The sequence below is a fragment of the Hippoglossus hippoglossus genome, chromosome 3 (assembly GCF_009819705.1).
Source record: "Hippoglossus hippoglossus isolate fHipHip1 chromosome 3, fHipHip1.pri, whole genome shotgun sequence".
Classification (NCBI taxonomy): Eukaryota; Metazoa; Chordata; class Actinopteri; order Pleuronectiformes; family Pleuronectidae; genus Hippoglossus; species Hippoglossus hippoglossus.
Window position 1 is genome coordinate 30,281,031 of NC_047153.1, and position 20,574 is coordinate 30,301,604.

General features: G+C 40.8%; 1 protein-coding gene across 3 annotated transcripts in view; it reads left to right on the forward strand.

Annotated features, from left to right (window-relative positions):
- Positions 1-20,574, forward strand: part of cemip (cell migration inducing hyaluronidase 1) — a 154,827-nt gene that overhangs the window by 125,668 nt on the left and 8,585 nt on the right. For all 3 annotated transcript variants that reach the window (XM_034581646.1, XM_034581647.1, XM_034581648.1), the window contains 9 exons: positions 3,914-3,983; positions 5,500-5,628; positions 8,744-8,829; positions 10,472-10,603; positions 11,780-11,815; positions 13,165-13,320; positions 14,845-15,025; positions 15,399-15,614; positions 16,951-17,162. In XM_034581646.1, the coding sequence (XP_034437537.1) occupies positions 3,914-3,983; positions 5,500-5,628; positions 8,744-8,829; positions 10,472-10,603; positions 11,780-11,815; positions 13,165-13,320; positions 14,845-15,025; positions 15,399-15,614; positions 16,951-17,162 (1,218 nt within the window). The remainder of the gene's footprint in view (positions 1-3,913; positions 3,984-5,499; positions 5,629-8,743; positions 8,830-10,471; positions 10,604-11,779; positions 11,816-13,164; positions 13,321-14,844; positions 15,026-15,398; positions 15,615-16,950; positions 17,163-20,574) is intronic.

The following is a 20,574-nucleotide window of genomic DNA, read 5'->3' on the forward strand; positions in this document are numbered from 1 at the left end:
GTTTGAAAACTGGAGTGGTGTATGGCATCATTACAAACATCAGTGAACCAGCACGGACCTTATATAGTATTTAAGGAGCAAGACTGTCTGTGAGCCCCGGAGAGGGTCATCATCTGCCCCATTTAAGTACCTGTTTCCACAGTAACACTTGTACCTGCTGATGAATACATTGAGATGCAGATGAAAACCAAGCTAAATGGATATTGACTTAAGATTATGTTCTGTCCTCATGAATACCATATCAGAAACAGAAGATGAAATGTGGAGCATCATAACATCTGCTGCTGCCAGAATACTATCTGACTTGTGGAGGTCAGCATATTTGAGGTTCGTTTTAGTTGAGTTCGCCAGCAAAACCAGGCAGAACATCAAGGCTTTGGCTCAGGCTGCTGCCGAGGAGAGCCCGGCCGCATCTCCGCTGGAAACAACAGTCTTCAGCTGTCAGTGTGCTCCTTCTGAACTGTGTGTTGTTGAGGTGAGAAAGGAGCCAGAGTTTGAACTTACCTCTCTCTTCCACACCCTTCATTCATATATTTATTTCTGTCACTTTTCATGTGTGAAACACCATGAATGCCCTCCACTATTATCCCCTTGTTTAAACAGTATCAAGTATCCTCAGTCTCCGTGGCAGCTGGCATTTCACTCAGAAAAACTGTAAACACCTTTGATTTCCATTGTGGTCGGGCAAAACATATCATATGATCTACTCTGTTTGAGCATAATGTGACCCTCTGCATTAAGTATGAAAGCAGAGTAATGTTGGCATTGTGGAATATGTAAACGTTTCAAAGGTGTGAGCACCACCCACCTCCACTGAACTTGGGTGGAGGCAGATGTTTAACAACCTGGGTAAGTAAAATCACAGCTGTCTGCACAGTCTGCATAATATTACCAGCTGTTCATTTTGGGTGAACTAACCCCTTAAAAGTCCATCAGTCAGCATTCAGTTAGTTTTTGAAGCTCAGGACTGTGGTTTATATTCAATTGTACCAACTTTTCTTGGCATACGTTTTTTTCCCAGGTACCAATTTCGTTAAAGTAGAAGCAAAATAAATTCTTACGGTGAAGAGTAAAGCTGTCATCATTATAACTGAGAATATTTGCTCTTGATGGAAACTCAATTAGCTAAAGAAATGTTTCCTGCCCTCGAGCCAATTCCATATTTCAAAGCCTGAGATCGCAGCAGTCAGAGTGCAGAGAGTTCCTGGTGTGGTGGCTGGAAGCTACGCAGCGTGTTGGAATGATTTCAGTTTGTGTGACCTTACCTCTGTGTCACACTGCTGAAGTTTCTTTCCTTCATCAAGGAGCCTGAGTTGAACCTTGACCGGGGCTGACTGATACCTGGATTACAACCACAACCATCATTTCTTTCTCATCAACACTGAGCTGCTACTTGCAGGGGCTGATGGGTAGACGACCATATATCCTTGTTAAGGCTGCATGATTGAAAGGAGAGGTTTACATATAGGTCAAAATGATGGTTGAGGGTTTAATTTGGATAAGGGTTTGATCTTTGATATAGGTGATCTGCTATCAACTTGCATTTTTGTCTAAACAAGAAATATATTGCAGGCCAATAGTTATCACAGTTACACTATACATGACATGAAAGCCTTTTGTCCTTATTGTACCTCTATAATATCTTAACACAAAGGTTTCGCTCCGGTGAAATAGAAAAGAAAAGTGTCACCACTGAAAACGTTGTTTCATCTTGCAATTACCTGCATATTGTTCCTGTTGAGATTTGCAAATCTTGAGAGGAGGGGAGTTTACCCTCAGCAGTTGATTCAGCAGAGCAGACTGAACGTTGCAGCAGAAGAAACTGTCTGAGATTTTAAAGTCTGCAGGACAAAATCAGATGTGAATCTGTGGCTGTGGACTTTTTGTTGGTCGGACATAACAGGGAGATGGAGAGAGAGAGAGGCCCCATTGCAACCGGGTTATTAACATGTAATCGATGTGTTAGAGTGTGTGACGGAGTGAGAGGGAAAGAGAGAGGGAGAGAAAGGAGCCAGGAGGGGTTTATCTAATTAATGGGCTGTGTGCACCGTTACAAAATAAGATTTTACTCATTTGAAATAGCAAAAAAAAAAAATGAATATGTGGTGGTCAGTGTTAATATTGTGGTCACAAAATATTAAACGTATGTGAAACACACAGAAGTGTAAAAATACTTTTGGTCCATTATGAAACTGTATTGGTTCAGAGGAAGTCGGTGGTTCTTTATATGTGGCCCAGGACACATTTTTGTTCACACAGCGAATAGAATGTGGCTACATGTGTCCCAGACCACTTCCCAATGTGTGTCCCAGACCACTTCCCAATGTGTGTCCCAGACCACTTCCCAATGTGGTCTGGGACACACATTGGGTGTTCACATTACAAATGTGTCCTCAATGCACTTTGGGTGCATGCATACCTTAAAGGTTCAGTGTTTAGATTTAGTGAAAGGGATCTATTGGAAGAAATTGAATAGAAAATAATCCTGGTGATGTTTTCACCAGTGTGTTTCATCTAAACTGTAGGAATTATTGTGTTCTTTACCTTTGAATGGGCCCTTTATATTTAAATACTTTATATTTACATCGGGACCGGGTCCTCTCTACGGAGGCCACCGTTTTCACAGTAGCCCAAACTAGACAAACTAAACACCTTTGAGTTTTTATGACAACTGAAGGCTACCACAGGTTCTCTGTCATGTTTGGAAGGGGAGGGTGAGTTGAGGGGTATTCAGCTGCAACATGACACTTCACCACTAGATGTCACTAAATCTTACACACTGAACCTTTAACGTATAGCTTTCTACCTGTGATGGGATCAGTTAGTGTGAATATTAATACCAGTAATAAGCAGAGCTCTCTGCTTAGCACCAGAACAGAGAAAAAACATCAGTCCAACAGTACAACCACAAATATCTGTGTGACATCATTTGTTAATGAGCTGCTGATGTGTTTTCAATGATACACCTGTTAGACTTCTGGCCACTTACTAGGCCTGTTCATCAAAAACATGGAATTTGAAATGGTTGTCATGGAGAGACACAATATCATGATGGAAAAAGTGCAACTGAGCCAGTCGCTCCATTCAATGATTAGATTAGATCAAACTTTATTTATCCACACATTGGGGAAATTCACTTGTTACAGCAGGCTGGTCAGAATGAGGCAGACAAGAGAATAAATAAATATAAACAGGACAATAGAATAAATATAAAAAAGTTAAAATAAAAAATAAATTAAATTAAATTAAAAAATGCGAACATTCTGTCCACACAGGATGAATATTATGTGTCAAGTAAAATAATCGCTTGTACATAAGAGTGAGACGGTTGTACATAATAACAGATGAAGACTGTTATTATGTACAACCGTCTTCATCGTTTCAACTGAAGGTCAGACTGCTTAGATACAGTAACCAGAGATTAGACAGAGCCATTGTTGTTACCAGAACACAACACAGCCACATGCAGTGTACATAACCACTGTATTTTTTATTTGATTCATTTGTATTGGCACTGAATATCAGGGAACCACTTTCAAAAGCTAAGAAAAGAATAAAACTTGGTCTGTCCGTCTGTCTGTTAAAAAAAAGGTTTTCAATAAGGTTGTGCCTTAAAGGTTTTTATTTACAATTTATTTATGACACTTGAGTTCCATGGTTAGAGGATGAGCTGATTTATATCAATTGTCATGAAACCGATGTAGTTTTTATATCAAGATGAAATATTCCCTGAATCTTTTTTACATGGAACAGAATCTGTGCGCTGCACTGCTGTCAGTCGCTGCCTCGTTACAGCTGCTGTCTTGTGAGAGCCAGTGTTCACACTACATCACCGGTTCAAATTATTAGTGTGAAATCCAATAACCAAGCTCTTTGTCTCTCTTTCCTTCCCAACACACTCCCTCTTTTATAGTGCGACTTCAACTTTCTGGATCGCCAACCCCAATAACAACCTCATCAACTGTGCTGCTGCAGGCTCAGAGGTGAGTTTCTCTCTCCAGCTTTTCACTCTCCTCACCCTCCTCTCCCCATCTTACGCTACACTCTCAATATCTCCCTAGGTGGAGGTCTGTCTCATTACTACGTTGCCAGGTCAGATTAATGGCTGTATACTCCTATTAACTTCAGAATCAAGCAGACAACAGACAGAAGCACTGCCGCACTTTCACTATGATAGAGTGCCAATTATGATCATGCTCCTGGGATTTCACAAGGATACGCCAGGCAGAATAGAATCTCATTCATTCTCTCCAATGTAATAACTTTTCTCATTTGCATTCATGTACGTGCGAAGAACAACAACAAAACAGGCAGGCTGACATGCAGAGTGGTACAGCCGGGGCTGTAGTTATGTGTTTGGAAATGTGAATGTGCTTTTTATATGAGTAAACCTCTACATGAATCTTTGCTCCACAATTTCCCTTAAACTGACTGTCTCTTTGTGTGTGTTCGAAAGTTGTGCACCCCCAGAACAGACAGACATTAAAAATGTGCAAGGGTTCGGGCTCCGTTCTCTTGATGAGCTTTGGATGAATCCACAGATATTCAGTTATGTTCAAATCAGACAAATGTTCCAATGGTGTTTCATCGAGTAGCTCCTGCAGATTCGGAGGTTTTGGATCATTGCTGTAGAAGCCAGAATCTTTTCTTTACAGGTCATTTGCATCTTTGCATTTTAGTGAAATTATTTCTCCTCTCTGTCCATGCAGTGTTGCACAACCCCTAAGTAAAGTGATTCACAGGTAGTAAGATGTTCTTTTCAATAAATGCAGCTTTTTTCTCCAAGCACTGTAGTCTGTAGTCAAAGAGCTCAGTTTAGATCTCATCTGTCCAAAACACTAGCTTCCCTCTGACTGGTTTGTCAACACGTTTCTGTCCAGACTTCAGGGTGTTGATGTCTGTGATGAGGTAGCAGGTAAGGTTTCCCTCTGATGACTCTGTCTCATCAGTTCTGCACAATGGAACAGTGAAGCACGACTCCTGTGTCAGCCACAGTATCCTGAGCTCCCTTCCACTAATGTGCAGGGTTTTTAATATTTTCCTCTCTGTCCGGCACAGTTTTATCTCAAAGTTCTCTTGATCCTCCAGATCTTGTCTTGATTTTCACAGTTCGTCTTGCCTGCAATTTCTTCATGACATTTCAGACTGAAGAAATGTCAGGCCGGAAATATTTCTAATTTTACACCCTGCCCTGCTATGAAGGAATCACTTGGCTTCACTTTCAGATCCTCGGTAGCTCAGGCGTTACCAAAAAGCTTAAGGTTTAATGAATCATTGAAGTTTTGAGACTTTATGAGTGAATTTTTCACACACCACATTACTGTTTATTTGTTACTTTTTGGATTCAGTTCATGAAGTTCATTTGCTGCAAGCGTTTTACTGGAGTATTTGCATGCTTCTCTTCAAAAATACAAATGTGTGTGTGTGTGTGTGTGTGTGTGTGTGTGTGTGTGTGTGTGTGTGTGTGTGTGTGTGTGTGTGTGTGTGTGTGTGTCTCAGGAGACAGGCTTCTGGTTCATCTTCCACCATGTGCCCACCGGCCCCTCAGAGGGGCTGTACTCCCCTGGACACACAGAACACACTCCTATGGGCCAGTTCATCAACAACAGAGCACATTCCAACCACAGGGTGAGTCTGAGCATGAACGTAGCTGCAGGTAAAAAAAAGGAACTGTGACCAGGGACATGTGTATTTACCTCAACTGCAAAGATAAGAGGCTTTAATTTGAGGCAGGCTTCTTTTTGAAGCAGGCCTTTATTTCTTATTCTCTTTATAAAGGAAAGTATAATTGGTCATATTTTAGAAGGTGTATTAAGTCCCATTTAACTTTGCTTCCTTCTTCTTTTTTTCTCCTTTGAGTGTACAGAAACCATTTTATTGTGGGTCGTTAGCAGTCATACCAGCCAGTGTTACGTAACTTGCCATAACACCGGTAGTTTGTGCTTTAGCTGTGTGCATTCTTCTGTACCGTACGAGGTCCCCAACTTCATGGAAGTGCATTATTACATTGTGGAAAGGCCTCTGAACCATTATTTAGACGCAGGTTCAATAAACATCTCACAGAAAGAATGACAATACAACTAGAGCCAGTGTTCATAGAATTACCAATGTTTTTTTCCTTCCTTCTGTGTAACTATAAGTCATTATATCACAGTGACCTGAGACTGTTTTTTACTGGTTTATTGGTGCGTTTTTTTCGAATGTGTTACCAGGGCTGACAACCAGCAGCTTTAACAGCATAGTGATTCATTATTTACTCATTATTTCCAGTATTTGTTTTGAATAAATCTGTAATTAATCAACATGTAGGAAATGAGAAAGATTTCACAGTGTCACATGTGACCTGCTGTGTAACAAAGAGAGGAAGAGCAATAGGTGAGCAGTGGGCATAACAAAAATTGAGGGCAGGTGAGAGAGCGAGAGGAGAGCGAGAGGAGAGCGAGAGGAGAGCGAGAGGAGAGCCAAAGCAGAGCGAGAGGAGAGCGAGAGGAGAGCCAAAGCAGAGGGATGAGATGGAGAGCACAGCAGAGAGTTTAGAGGCGCCTGCGGCAACAAGCATAGCACAGCTCCAGCAGAGATTTATGAGGCGCTGGTGGAGAGGAAGTGTTATTGTTATCTCCCTCCTCTCTCTGCCCCCAACTGTGATCTCTTTTCTCTACTGCCGCTCTCTTTCATTCCCTTCTTCGCTTAGAATTTGGATGATCCTAATGGGGGCATAACTCATGTCAACCTCCAACCCCAGGATGTTTGTGAGAGAAAAGGTCATGTCAGGGCTGCAGGTTGGGCATTCACAGAAGCAGCTCAGTGATGGGGTCTATGTTTAGATGCAACACACTGGCTGAGGATTGCTTTTATCAGTATTACTGTTTTCATTTTACTTGGAAGTTGTATAGAATGTTTCCAGCCTGGTTTTGAAATTTGAAGTGATGTCTTAGACAAAAACTGATTTGGTATATTTATCCTGATTTTAAATTAGTGAGGTATTAGGGGTGTCATTCAAGTTTGAAGGAATTTGACATGATATTTATTTAAACCCTGCTGCCCCCTGCGGTACCTGGATCCAGGATATTTTAGCTTTTTGTACGGCAGGAGGAAGTTGAGAACATCAGCATCCATCTTTATGTACAGTCTATGATGTAGCCAGGTACTACAATAGTACCATATACGTCAGGCATACAAAGGTATTGTTTACTTATACTGTATACTTTTGCTCTTGTATGTCCGGCTTTGGGCAGGTGATAAAAAGACAGTACACTCTTTCAATTTAAAGTCAGGAATTATTTAAGCAAAAGGTCAGTAGGTCCAGGTTTAATGGCAGCTTTATTGAACCTACCACAGACATTTTCAGGGCACAGGAATTGTAGGATAGTCAAGACTAATAATATAAATAAGAACAGATGCAACTGATGTCATCCACTGCTGCTAATTCGGACCTGATGCTGAACTGGACCATACAAGCTACGTGTAAGTCCTCAGCTACTGAGCCTGATTAATCGGTTGAAGAAGCAAATAAACAAGCTTCACAATGACACTCACACTCTCTTCCTGCATGAGAGGAGGAAGTAACACTATGTTTTCAGCACAACTAAAAGGTCGGTCATTACGTAATAATTGCTATGACCACAGTGTGACTTCAGTTGGAAAGTTTGGTTTGGTTAGTTCATATTTTTTTATATTCATTTCAAATAGAGAGAAGGTTTTGTTGAAACCCATAGGGTAACATGAACAAAGTCTGCAACCAGCAGTCCTCCAATCCATACGACCATATAGGCCATTTGTCTCTACTCTCAAAAATCAGCAAACATCACCATGGAGACAATAATAAAGATGCAAAGAAAGACGTGGTTGTGTGCAGACACAGAACTGCTTGGTTAGGTTTGAGAAGGGATCATACCGTGGGTTAAAATACATTCTTAAAGGATAGAGGATGTTTGTTGTCATGGTTACATAAACGATATGAGGTTAAGGTTGTGGATAAAAGAAAAAAACATTGATTATTGGTTCCACATGGGAAACAAACAGTGGTCTCCTATAAAACTCCTGTGGTATATCAGCCCATCCATCCTCCATAACCTCCTCCTCCCTAATGCGAACTTTGTCCCCTGGCTTTTTCCATTGCTGCCGTTATATTTACTACAGCCACTAGAGATCGCCTTGTAATAAAATATATGGTTCGCAATAAACAGCTTGACGACCTATTCAATTCAATTCAGTTTTATTTGTATAGCGCCAAATCACAATATACATTATCTCATGGCACTTTACATAGAAGGTCAAGACTTTAAAAATGAATAGAGAAACCCAACAGTTCCCACAATGAGCAGCACTTTGGAGACTGTGGAGAGAAAACTCCCTCAATAGCTGGAAGAAACCTCGAACAGAACCAGACCCAATGTGGGCGGCCATCTTCCTCGTCCGATTGGGATGAGCAGGGGGAAATGGGGAGGAGAGGGGAGATGGGTGGAGAAGAGAGAGGAGAAGAGGGGGGCAGAGACTATGTAACCATCATATTTAAGCTCTGTCAGACTGGTTGTTATAATGAAAAGAATTTGAAGGATATTTATAGATTTAAACATGTAATTAATGATGGCAGCAACAGTTAATTATGATGATGATGATACTAATAATAACCTAACCTTTCTTACATTGAACTCTATTGTGTGTGTTTAGTGTCATATGTTCACCAGTATCTTGTAGTGCCCATACTGCTTTCAACATATAGATCTTATTCTTTATGTTCCAGGCTGGAATGATCCTCGATAATGGAGTAAAGACCACCCAGGCTAATGACAAGGACAAGAGACCCTTCCTCTCTCTGATTGGAGCCAGGTCAGTCTCCTCAGCCTATGAACAACACCCTGTATGACAAACTGAAGTCACATCACACCCAGTGTAATTCAGCATGATGGATCTGCTGCACTATGTAACTGTTGTGTTTCCTGTTGATGTTTTGTAACCAACAAATATAGAACAACAGTAGGGAGAGTCACTTTAAATATCACTCAAACACAAGTGAGATTACTCCCGTTGAAATCAGCTCAAGTAAAATAGTAGAACACCAGCCTGTGTACCAAGCGTGTGAAAGAACCAGTGTGTTATCCTGACCTGACACACAGCTCCCTCTTCAGCTCAGTGATGCTCCTCCAAATGGGAACATCTTGTCTTCGTCAGAAAACGTTCTCAGCAGATGTATTTCTGGTCCTGACTGGACTTTTGACTGCTGTTCTATTTTGTCCTGCTGAAATAATTTGAAAAGATTAAATGTAACAGTTAAACCTATCAGAGTTAGAATCCTTAGTTTGACTCTGCTGCTGGAATCAAATTGTATTCTGTTGTCAGGGCTGGATTTAAGACCACTTTAGTTAAGTCTGAGAAGTTTCAATATTGATTTAAGAGAAAACTAGAGTGACACTTAGTAGAGTGCACACTCCACCAATGCCCAACAGTCGCCTTATGAAACCACATCTAAATTCACTAGAACCAAATTTCTATTTGGAGCTGCAACAAATGGCACACACTCATAAATGTAAATCCATGAATTATACTCTGAGATATCAATTAAAATAGTTTGCAAATGTTAAAGAATTTGATAAAAACATTCCTGGATCAGCCCTTGTGCCAAGATTTAATGGGCTCTTCCATCGGACATGTCCCATCCTTCTGCAAATTTTCCAGGAAATCTCTTATAATCCTGCTGACAAAAACTAAACAAACAAAAACAAATAGAGTGGAGACAGCGCAGACAGCTGAAGGTAAACCTACATGTCTAAAATGAGGATTATGAGCATGACCTGGCCTGGAAATGACAGAAGAATCAAATCATTGTTCTGTCTGTAGGACTGAGAGCTGAGCAGCCTCTCTAGCAGTGGCATCAACTCATTAGACCCACATTCATTATTGTTATTACCATTATTATAAGATATTTGAAATGAGCTAATGAATTAGTTGAAAACTTGAAACATGGACAATAGATAACAGCTCTGAGTCACATACAAGGGATTCACTGGAAGCCATTCCTGCAATAGAGTTGATGTTATTTGGAAAAGAAAAGCTGGCGTATGCTTGAATTTCATATATTGCAGGAGACAACATTGTATTGTTTGTTCAGCATTACAGTGCTGGACAGCATTGTTGACTGCCTCCCAGTTTTCTTTATATAAACAATGCGCCTCTCAGCCCTGTTTTTTTAATTGCTCTGTAGATACATATACACCAGCTGCTCCTCCTCTGCATCACAAACACATCAAGTGTCACTTTAAACTGAAACAATAGGATTATTAATTATCAAAATACACTTGACTGACATCTGAAGGATTTTTACTTAAAGCGAGAAAAGATTTTTCTGCAGACATAATCATTAAAGTTAAGAGTTGCCCTGAATATTGCACAAAAGAAAATATCATCCAATGCAAACATTCTTGTCCCCCTCTGTGAATATTTGTGGTGTTGCATGTGCCGTTGAATTGTTTAGGTACGGCCCCCACCAGGGTGCTGACCCCTTCAAACCCAGAGTCCCCGCTCTCATCCACCACTTTGTGGCCTATAAGAACCAGGACCACGGAGCCTGGCTGAGGGGAGGAGATGTGTGGCTGGATGACTGCCAGTGAGTACTGCAAGAACATAGGGATCCAAAACACAAAACACAAAACACAACAAATCACAAAACATGTTAGAAACCATACACTCAGTGAGCACTTTATTAGGAACATCTGGGCAACTGTTTATTCACATATGTATCCAATCAGCCAATAATGTGACAGCAGTGCAGTGTACACACAATCCTGGAGATAAAAGTCAGGAGATTTAGTTTATGTTTAAATCAAACATCAGAATGGAGGAAAATTTACAGTGTGACATGATTGTTGGTTTGAGTATTTCTAAACTACTGATCCATGGGCATCCAGTGATCTGCAGCTCAGTGTGGATGAGAGCGTTCAGAGGAGAACGATCAGACTCATCTGGAGCTGACAGAGAGGTTACAGTAACTCAGATAAGCCTCTTTACAACTGTGGTGACCAGAGAAGCCCCTCAGAATAAACAACATGTTGAACCTGGAGGTGGATGGTTCTACAGCAGCAGAGACCACATCAGGCTCCTCTCCTGTCAGCCAACAACAGAAGAGTGAGGCTGCAGTGACACAGACTCACCAACACTGGACAGTTGAAGACTAAACAACGTAGCCTGGTCTGATGAGTCTGGATTTCTGCTGAGGCTGCAGATGGTAGAGGCACCACCTGGAGTCAACAGCATGAATCCATAGAGACAACCTGCCCTGTGTCCACAGTCCAACCTGTTGGTGGTGGTGTGATGTAATTAATGTTTTTTTGACACATGCTGGGTTTTAATACAAATCAATCATGATTTAAGTTTCACAGTTTACCATCTTCTAATGGACACTTCCAGCAGGTTAATGCTCCATGTCACAAAGTAAAAGTCTCAAACTGGTTTCATGAACATGACAGTGAGTTCAGTGAACTTCAGTGACCTCCTCTGTCACCAGATGTGAACCCAGTAGAACCTTTGGGATGTGGTAGAACAGTCAGTGTCAGTGCAAGTGTTATGTTCCTAATAAAGTGATCACTGAGTGTATGTTTGTTGTCAACTTTCGGCTGAAGAGTTTCAAATTCGGTTCCGTTTTTTTTCTCCACATTTGATGACAGAGAAGAAAGTAAGAAATTAATTCCTATCTAATAATAACTTTTTTATCTCCCTCAGACTCAGGCTCTGTGTGTGTGACTGATACTGTTGCAGCATTAATATTCTCTTTTTCTCTTTTTAGATTTGCTGATAATGGTATAGGCCTCACTCTGGCAAGGTAAACCAGTCTCCTTATATTTGTTTTTGCTCATTTATTGTGTTGTCTGTTGTCTCTCTCTCTCTCTCTCTCTCTCTCTCTCTCTCTCTCTCTCTCTCTCTCTCTCTCCCTCGCTCTTGCTCTCGCTCTCTCTCTCTCTCTCCCTTAATATTTTGATTTTCCCTGTGAAGATAGGTAATAAGACCATAACCCCAAACATCCACACTCACAAAGTAAAGAAAGTTCATTCATGTCTACCAAACTGGCTTTGTGATGCGTGTCCATGGACTCATTACTTCCTTTTCTTTATATTTTTATTTTTGCTCCTCATGAACTCAGCAGCACAGTAATAACTGTCATGGCACCTCAGCCTCTGTTAACTCATTTACACTGTTCTCCTGTTGTGTCCTGTCTGTCTGAATCTGTTTGTTCTATTAAAACAGACTTTCTTATAGTTAATATCTCAGATGACATTTGTCACAGATTGTGTGAAACAAATATTTACTCCACAAGGAAACACAATCACAGTTTTTGTTCACTTGAATAAAATAGATAATACTTTAATAGTCCCTCAACAGAGAAGTCAGCCATCATTGGAAGTAATAAATAAGTTAACATACAATATTAACACAAGGCAATATAAAAGTAGAATAGAAATAACGTACAGATTGTAAACACAATATATAGTGTGAGCATATTTGTGTACAGTGTCACAAAGCCATTGAGTAACCATTAAATCGCACAGATAGAAATTAGTATTGCACAGTTAAATGACCTATAAACCTGAGTTTATAGTGCAGTCAAAGAATTGGTGCATATGGTCGACTGGTAGCAGAGCCGGTTGTACAGTCTAACAGCTGCAGGAAGGAACAACCTGCAATACCTTTAATCACTTTGGGTAAATCAGTCTCTCACTGAAGGAGCCTGCCCAGTGCTGTGGTGCGGTCCTGCAGGGTATGGGACCGGTTGTCTATCAGAGATGACAGCTTAGCTCTTATTCTCCTCTGTCACCTCCACTGGGTCAAGGGGGGTTTCCCAGGTTAAAAAAAATTCTAGTGAGTCATTCAAGTCCTGCCTGTCAGCAAATGAGATGTTGCTGCCCTATAAGCCACACCAAAGAAGATGGCTTTGCCACCACAGAGTCATAGAAGGTCTTCAGGAGTGCCCCAGAGTCTCTTCGGTAGATGCAGTCTGCTGTGGCCCTTCTTGTAAAGAACAGTGGCAATGTCTTGATCATAAAGGGATTTCCCACTATCGGACCGTTTAGGCAATTTAACTATCTTTACAACAATGATACTTCTCCTACATCTACTATCTCTAGTGCCACTGCTGGTTCTTTCAGCCTCTAACTCTCCCTTCTGTGTGTGCAGTGGAGGGACTTTTCCAGATGATGATGGCTCTCGTCAGCAGGTGAAGAACTCACTGTTTGTGGGTGAAAGTGATAACCGTGGGATGCACCTCCCTGACAACCAGATCTGGGGCCCTGGGGGCTCTGATCCCACTGGCAGGACCTTGCCACGCGGTGTGTAAGTAACGCTCATTGTCTCTTTAAGTCTTTGTTTTAGTTTTTACCCACAAACTCTCATCTGCCTAATCTGCAACCACAAATATTGTTGGTAGCCCATAGAAACTTGGCAGAGTCCTCTGCCAAGGTGGTTATGTCTCAGTGCAGTTTGTTTGTAAGCAGGATTACACTAAAACTACGGAAACTATTTTATTGATCCAGGAATATTTTTTTTCTATCTTTAACATTTCGAGACATGGAGACTGTTGGTGCTTTTGGCATGTATGCACTTTACTGAGTGCCATTGTAGTTTTAAAAGCATGTCAGTATGCTAAGTAGGTCCTGACCGTATAATGACTTTGTTGTCAAGGACACTGTGATCCTGGTATGGTATATTGGTGACCCACTGGAAAAATCTCGATGTCATATATATTTGATCTGCATATCACCAAAACCATACTAATCAGAACATTTTCAATATCAAGTACACAACCATTGTAAGCTTGAAAGTTGGAGTAAGGAGTGGTGGACATGCTCAGCTTGAATAATGTCAGTTAGAAGAGACATGTTTAGCTAGAATATGCTAAATATGCTGCTCATATCTCAACTCATATGTAAACTATGAGTTTGAAACACACTATAAAATGCTATAATACTAATAAAACATCATATATGGATGGGAAATGGAAAAATGTTGCATGAAAACACTGAAAACCTGTGTCCTTTTTAGCTGGAATCTTACCACAGCTGCTGTTCGGCGTTAAAGAGCAGAGTGATTTGACAGCCACTTTTTAAGTCCAAGTATTTTGGGTGCAGTTGAAGCTTAATGCTGGCTGGTATGTGTGAGAGCAGACATGGTATTCTAGAAATCAGCCCTGTGCCCTGGCCCACTTGGCAGAGTAAAGAGGGAATGTCTCACCAGCAGTATTATTAGAGATTCCTTTATTGTGTGGGAGAAATAGAATTCCATATGTGGGGCTTTCGTTTGGATGCTTCCTCTTTAGACTGACATTCTTTGATGGAACCAGATGATCATTGATAAAGTGCTCTCACGCTGTGCAGTGTTTAACAGTTGATAGAGGCCACTAGATAGAACAAAGATTCTCATCACCATCCATGGCAGAGAGTCGTGCACACACGATGGTGCTTTTTTCCCTGTACCAGTACTTACCTGTGTCTGACCTTGAAAGCATCAGACTGAATGTTGACATTGTATTTCCAAACCTGACACTGCCTTTTCCTACTGGAAGTATCGTGGTACCTGAGGTATAGTTACAGCTCTACTAATCAATCATTGTAGGTGAACAATGGATCAAATGAATGTGTATAATTTGATCCATTGTTGATCTTAAAAGATTGATTGGCCCAGTATTATTGATTGGTGGCTTCTTTCAGTTGATGGTGTGTATGTGTGTATGTGTGTATGTGTGTATGTGTGTGTGTGTGTGTGTGTGTGTGTGTGTGTGTGTGTGTGTGTGTGTGTGTGTGTGTGTGTGTGTGTGTGTGTGTGTGTGTGTGTGTTTGTGGGATCTGTCTTTCCTTGTAGTGATTTTCCAATCCGGGGCATGCAGATTTATGACGGACCCATCAACGTGCAGAACTGTACATTTCGGAAATACACAGCTCTGTCCGGAAGGCACACCAGTGCCTTTGGCTTCAGGCTCAACAATTCGTGGCAGAGCTGCCCCAACAATAACGTCACTGACATCACCTTTGACCACGTACCTGTAAGTCACCATTTGTGTGAAATACACAAAACACGTGGACTGAGTAACCCTTAGGATTTTTTTCATATTAAAAAAATGGAAAAAAAATAATGGACATTGGAAAAGCAAGGTAATATAGGATGTGGCAACTGGACTCCATTCTCTGTAAAAGTGCCTTGTGGGAAGTGTACTCTGAACTTTTATCAACGCCAGAGAATCTTATGTTCTGTAAACTGTACTAGCTGAAATCCAGATCAAGCTCACTCTATCTTTAAAAGATAAAACAATTTTTGAACAATTGGAGAAGTATAGAAATTTGAAAACCTACATATGTGCACAAAGTACTCACTGGGAGCTTCACATGAATGCCTATCATCATTTCTCTCCACTGTAGATCACGTCTCGGGTGTTTTTTGGGGAACCGGGTCCCTGGTTTAATAAGCTGCAGATGGACGGGGACAAGACAACAGTGTTCCATGATATTGATGGCTCAGTCAGCGAGTATCCCGGAGCCTTCCTGGTTAAAGAGGACAATTGGCTGCTCCGTCACCCTGACTGCATCGACGTGCCTGACTGGAAGGCTGCGATCTGCAGCGGTCATTATGCACAGGTAGGGGTTGTAATCAGGGGTCAAACTCACTTATCACATCACATCAGCCTCCTCAAACACAAATCTACTTTCTGTTACACCCTGTCTGGCATTAGTTGATTACATGCATCTTAAAATCCCAATCATAGTTCTGTGAAAACACAAATAAGTCCAGAATAGTATGTGTTCTGTGTGAAATGAGAATCAATCATGCATATCTTACCATTTGAATTGTTCATAAGGGCTTGGGCTATTGTTGATTGTTGATTCTGTTGATAAACTTTCCTTAAAACTTCTTTAAATATTGTATAATTATATCATTGATTTCTGGTGTTTGGAAAAATTAGCAATGCTAAAACAGCTCTTGAGCAAATAAGGAGATTAATTAATTATGTTTAAAAAATATGTTATTTCTGATATTCAGTGCATTCAATGTGTTTTGGGAAATTTGCTAACAGAGTGTCGCAGGACATATTTTGCCTAGTTTAGCACAAAGACTGAAACAAATATATTAATCTCAATATTGTTTTATTGCTTATGATTTCAGGTTTCCTCTTTTAAAAATGACAGTCTCGCATAAAACATTACAGTGTGGTTGTATAAGCACTCAGCTAGGCCAAGCACTTGTTACATTCAAACATTTAATGAGTATTAACTAATTAATTTAAGGGAGCTATATGTACGTTTTTGCTATTGCTACATAGCCATGTTAGCATGAACAGCTGTTTCTAGAAGAAATGTTGCAAGTTCAGCATCAATCTTTACTGTTGCCGTAGGTGTTGAAAAGTGACCTTAATGTTATCTGTTGTTTTACTTCTATTTCTGGCACTGTCTTTCTTTTACTGAAGCTAACCAGCTGGCACTGGCCTAGTGATAGGGAGTCTCTTTAGCACCTCAGAGGGCGTCTTATATCTTGTACATGCTACAATTGCGCGAGATCTGAGCATGCAACCATCTCTACCATCCACTGCTGTTTTGTGGACACACACACACAAAGGCACTGGCTTCTCTGGTGTTTCCACATCACAATGCAGCAACTAGTCACATCAGCCAGTAGTCCTCCTCCTCGAGTACTCGCCTGTTGTGTTAATAAACAGGAATGATCCTGCAGTGTGAATGACGCCACATGAAAATTAGCGGCACTTAGTGCTGTGAACTCAGCTTTAAATAACTTAAATTTTTTACTTAAACGCAAATTCTAATTGTTACCTGTTTATCACCGTTTAGCAATATATGTTTTTCAGTTCACATGGTTAAGTTGTATTAGGTCTAAATGGCTAAATGGATCTAATAAAAGGTACACCAGGGATCCTTAGCTCACAGCAGCCCTCTGACTCAATGGTTGTGTTCTCTTCAGATCTATGTGCAGACACGTAACCCTGCCAACCTGAACATGCACATGGTGAGGGATGAGTATCCTGATCGGCCCCTGATGCTAGAGGGCGCCCTGGGGAAGAGAAAACACTACCAGCAGTTCCAGCCTGTGATCACACTGGCCAAAGGCTACACTATACACTGGGACCAGGCGGCGCCTGCTGAGGTCACCATCTGGCTCATCAACTTCAACAAGTCAGTGGACACATGAGCCGCACCTGTGACAGCACACAACACACACTCATGAAAAACAACCACCTTCACCCTTGTTAGACCAGAGGAGAAACATTTAGTTTATTTATCAAGGATTTTTGTTCAACATGACTTAAAGGTTGAGTTTGTAAGATTTAGTGACACCTAGTGGTGAAGTTTCATGTTGCAGCTGAATACCCCTCACCTCAGCCTCCCCTTCCAAACATGACAGAGAACCTGTGGTAGCCTTCAGTTGTCATAAAAACTCAAAAGATGATTAGTTTGTCCAGTTTGGGCTACTGTAAAAAACATGGCGGCCTCTGCAGAGAGGACCTGCTCAGAATAAATATAAAATATTTAAGGGTAAAGGGCTCATTCTAGAGTAAAGAAAACAACAATTTGTACAACTTAGATGAAACACACTAGTGAAAACATCACTAAGATTTTTTTATATTCAATTTCTACCAATAGATCCCTTTCACTTAATCTTACACACGGGACCTTTAATAAGTAAGACTCAATAGCTCATTACTTTTATACTTAAAGCACACACTCACACACCCACACATATGCACTTAAGACAGAAAATAGAGGATGCACACACGACAGCTACTATTAGAAATCAGATATCAAACTAAACTTTAAATATCTCTGATATCTCTGAATATCGTCCTGTCACTTTGGTTTCTAAAATAACCACATTCTCATATTCCTGTCAAAAGTACCACAAACCAGTTCAGCAAAGTAATGTCATCAGCAATGTAATGCTTGACTGTTGGGAAAATTGACTTTTCCTCCCTGGTGTGATGTAGCTCAAATTTAAATGACTACAGCACACTTGCCTGTAGTCATTTAAATTTGAGCAGAATATTTGGAATGAGAACAGCTCTCTGTCCATACCCAAGTTTTTTTTTTAAAGGTTTATGGCCACATATTTGTCTCTAAGCCCTATGAGACAAATTGTGATTTGTGAATATGGGCTATACAAATACAATTTGATTGATTGGTTGATATAAGTACAGAATATAAAAATGAGGTTTGGATCAGTTCTCTTATCGTCAGTCCAGATACCACAGCATGTAAATTACAGTTAAAAACACTAAGCTGAACTAAAGTGCCATGACATTTTAAATAATTACTTGTGGAAAATTGCACCCACAAGTTATCTTGATAATGATGCTGTGAAATAGGAATGATTTTGTGGGTGGTTTGTATTATTATTGTATTTTTATTGTCATTATTATCATTGCACACAAGATACTTACTAATAGGCACACAATCAATAACGTGGTCACACATTATCCTGGCTGCACAATTTTTTGTGTGTTGTCTACGAAATGATAACCTACAGAAATGCAAATATTTTATGTGGGAAAGTTTGTGTGGGACATAGGAACATTTGGCAGTGGAGTAGGTGTGACATATATTGTGTCTATTTACAACCTTGTTTGCCAAAATGAAGTTGTCGACTTAAACTCAGTCTGGATCAAACAGTGCATCTACAGAAACGTATTTAAGTTGTCCTTCAGATGTGTGGAATCTCTTTATTGCTAGCTGTCTGCACCAATGACCGGATATTAAGATGGTGTCCCAACTTCCTCCTATTGTACAAAAATGAAGCCAAAGTGTATGGGTGCTTCCATCTTGACTTTTTACGTTTTAGTTTAGTGCCATCTGGTAACATGTAGAGGGCGGGGTTTATGACCGAAACTACAACCAGCAACCAGGGGGCAGTCCACATATTTTGGCTTCATTTTTGGGAATTGTGATATTGTCCATCTTTATATACAGTCTAAGGTCTGCTCAGGTCATTTTCCTTTTTCCTTAAACTGCGCATCAGAAATGTGGTCTGAAGCATATCTTTGAGCTTCACGTCTATTTCCTATTTTACATCCTGCCAAAATGCAAATAGCCAACAACTCTGCTTGAACGCATCCTGTGTTCACACACACACTGATGCTGCTGCACCACTGCTAACTAATGCTCACGCTGCTCACGCTGCTCCAGACACCAATTCACCTTTTTGAATCTGCTAGTTCTAGAACAGCATCTGACCTGTTTACAAGCCTGGTACTTTGTACACAGAGAGTAGCCCCTGGACTTCATATTTTTCCATCAACCATCCATGATGTGATTTACAGCTTGTACTTTACTCTCAGCTCCTCCATCACACTGTTATTGGAGAGGCACTGGAGCAGACACCAGGAGAGGGAAAAGGAGGTCGAGAGGTAGAAGACAACGGTGTCTCATTCAGTAATTGGAGCTGTGTCAAATGTCATGGAGCACACTTCTTAGATAACAGGTTGTTATGGTTGTGGGTGGATGCAAACTTCCCTGATCAAACATGGACTATTGTCAGATGTGGACACCCTCATCTTTCTCCAGCCATTTACTGTCTCCTGCTGACCTTTAACCTTTTTCCAGTGGATGCTGGATTTTGGTCTGGTGTTATGTAAATGGCAATGTTATTTATAAAGCACCTTTCAGACACAGAGGAAGATTCACGGTAGATTCAAGATGCTGTCTCTTGTTCAGGGTCTTTGCTGTTTCACTCATGTAGTGTTCCCCACAACTGTCACATGCAGTATCAAACAACTTTCCAAGCCTGACTATTTACCAAGCTCTGAACTAAGAAGCAAAAACCTACCTGTTTGTGAGGGGGAAAATGTATGAGCCATTAATCCCATTTGTATGATTAATCACATCTGCCTACAAAGACATGCAAAACACAAAATACTTGGAGAGAGATCCAACAGGCTTTAGGATTGTAGCCAGGAGGAGTCAGGCCTTTCACCCCACATTTCAGAGGGATCATTTAGAAGAGAGCTAAGCACTTCCGTGTTTACATGTGCTCAGATGACATCATACGATCTATTTCTCTGAAGTATGCTGAGACATTAAAAGGAGAACTCCACCAATTCCACACATCAAAGTTTGGTTACAGGTGTTGGGGCGGTACAACTGCTTGTGTGGGAAAAAGTTGTGTCAAGTGTTTTGTGAGGCCAGAGGGAGCTGTAGTGTAAAGCCCGCGGGCACACCCAGCTCCCGCTTGGCACGGCTATCACAAGGCATTGTGAAATCAACGATTGTGGTATGCAAGACAAACCACGGTCACAGTCAGTGGTTAAACTCTGGTGGCCTGCACACAACCGTCCACTTCCCTCAATGGCAGATGAAAGTGTTATAATCATTCTTCACATTGCTTCCTTCTGCTCAGTCCAACATTTATCATAATTTATTATCACATAATTTATTATCACATAATGTCAAGTCCTGAACACAATCCATGGCACAATTGTCATACAACTCTCTGTCAGTCATGGTTGGAGGGCTTATATAGATTATTTGTCTGTATTTTTGACTTTCTCATCCAAACAATTTCCTGGTCAACATTGCACTTCCTGGTTTTTCAGTA